At 54.2% G+C, this 1,945-nt stretch overlaps 1 protein-coding gene across 1 annotated transcript; it reads left to right on the plus strand.

Moving 5' to 3' along the window:
• Nucleotides 1–1,024: 1,024 nt before the first annotated feature.
• On the plus strand, nt 1,025–1,732 carry LOC146617682 (uncharacterized). The gene has a single exon (XM_085373508.1). The coding sequence runs from the start codon at nt 1,025–1,027 to the stop codon at nt 1,730–1,732; it is 708 nt and encodes a 235-aa protein (XP_085229634.1).
• The last annotated feature ends 213 nt before the right edge of the window (nt 1,733–1,945 follow it).

Raw genomic sequence — 1,945 nt, forward strand, 5'->3', positions numbered from 1 at the left:
CTCGTTTCCACATTCTTCCACCCCATGATGGCTCTGGGAGATGTTCATTGGCTCCTGGTTCAATCCGATGTTTCAGCGAAATTGCTGAAGGACAGTGCTGATGTGACTAATGGAAGGAGTTGTAGTGATGATGCGAGAGGCGGGGTTTGGGGCCAGCTGCAGGTATGTATGGGCCTGAGACGAACACCACAGAGAACACAGTTCGAGTCATCGATGTAACAAAGGAGTGAAAGAAAAAGGCAGTGCTACTGGTTGTGACAGGGGCCCAGACTCAAAGCCGTCAACGCCATGCGTATCATATATGTTCTTTTTCTAACTTCGCTCGGTGTTTCACTATGAGAATCGCCTCGGCGTGACCAACTACGGAAGCTCCAATGACACCACGTCTGTCTATGACAGACCTGTCGAGCCGTGCTCAGGGCTCCACCCCCTCATACTAACACGGCCGACCAGCTCCTCCTAACTCATTCTCGCTTTCTTCCCGTGAGAAACTACTTTGAGCTCCCTCAGCACATCCAGGCTAACTTGATTAGCTGCTTAACAGTTCTCAGGCGTCCCGTGTAGTAGTACGTCGCCGAACGCAGTTTTTCCGGTTCCAGTTTGGATCGTGCTGAGTAGGTCCTTCGAAAGAAGTGTACTTAGAGTTGCACTGTGGAACAGCAACCGCGTCAGGCAAGCTGTCCCAGCGGTTCCTGGTTTTAGTTAGCGAGGTAGCCGACATTGTGTGACTCTGGCTAACACGTTACAGCGAGTTGTTTGTTCAGTGTCCGGCTACCATTAACTTGTTAGCAGGCCACGAACCACATTAGCGTCTCACTAGCATTAGCTTGTTGGTCGACCTAGGGTTCGGTTAGCATTAAGTTGCTAACGATATTGGCTAGCGGAGTGCAGCTAACGTGTCACGACGAGCTGACTCCCGCGGCGACTAGATCGGATTTAACACCCACTGCTAGTCCTAGCTCCTTATGGGCTAACGTGTCGAGACGAGCCTGGTGTAGCCTAGTCTCACCCCTTTCCGCTAACCATGTCTACGGCTCCTACTCCCGCCAAAAGGTCGGAGTCGAAGGCTAAAGAGGCTGCTTCCCGCCCGTGCCCCGCATCATGCGGTGCCACCATCTCGGGCAGGGACCCTCATCCAATGTGCATCGTCTGTATGGGTGCCAAGCATGCTCGGGCTTCACTGGCGGACCCTCAGGGATGCCCACACTGTGCTTTGATGCCAGAGAAAGTCCTGGAAAGGAGGCTGAGAGTAGCAGTAACGAAAAGTCAGGACCCCTGCCTGTCAGCTGCTACTGCTACGAGCGATATCTGGGCGGACATGATGGAAGAAGAGTCCCCGCTCATGCCCCCATCATTCGAGGACCTCCTCGATCAAAACGTGGGCGAGCTGGGTGGCGAGGACGCGGAGGGCGATGCCGACTCCGACCTCCTCGACCTGGAGGACATGGATGAGGAACAGGAGGATGACTCTACCTTTCCTCCCCAGCAGTCCAGGCCACCGAGTGGGGCTGAAGTTGCACCCCCGGTGGACAGCAATTTGTACGAGGTCTGCAAACGGGCTGCTGCCAAGCTAGGCATCCCATGGCCAGCCGCCAAGGATGCCGAAGGGGCAGAACGCGACCTGTATGATGGCAAGAGGCTCCCACCAGCCTTGCCTCCATCGAAAGCAGCTTCTGCCAGCAGTCCCGGCCTGCATGAAAGAAATGAGTCGCTATTGGTCAAGCCCTTTTAAAAGCAAGCTTCTGACCAAGGGCTGATCTAAGCTTGAGATCCAGGGGATTGGGTGAACTGGGGCTGACCGAATCCCCAGCAGTGGAACCTTCAGTGGCGTATCACCTTCACCCTAACCGCAGGGCAATCTCAGCTTCTTCTAGCATTTCTTTGCCCAACAAGATAGATCGCCTCACGGCATCTATTTATCAAAGGATGTACAAATATGCTGCAC

This window comes from Diplotaxodon limnothrissa, linkage group LG15, assembly GCF_057381915.1.
Source record: "Diplotaxodon limnothrissa isolate DT_005_m linkage group LG15, D_limnothrissa_male_GT1.1, whole genome shotgun sequence".
Lineage (NCBI taxonomy): Eukaryota > Metazoa > Chordata > Actinopteri > Cichliformes > Cichlidae > Diplotaxodon > Diplotaxodon limnothrissa.

What these genes read in the sequence shown, in the direction of transcription:
- LOC146617682 (XM_085373508.1), top strand. Translation starts at nt 1,025, where the DNA reads ATGTCTACGGCTCCTACTCCCGCCAAAAGGTCGGAGTCGAAGGCTAAA.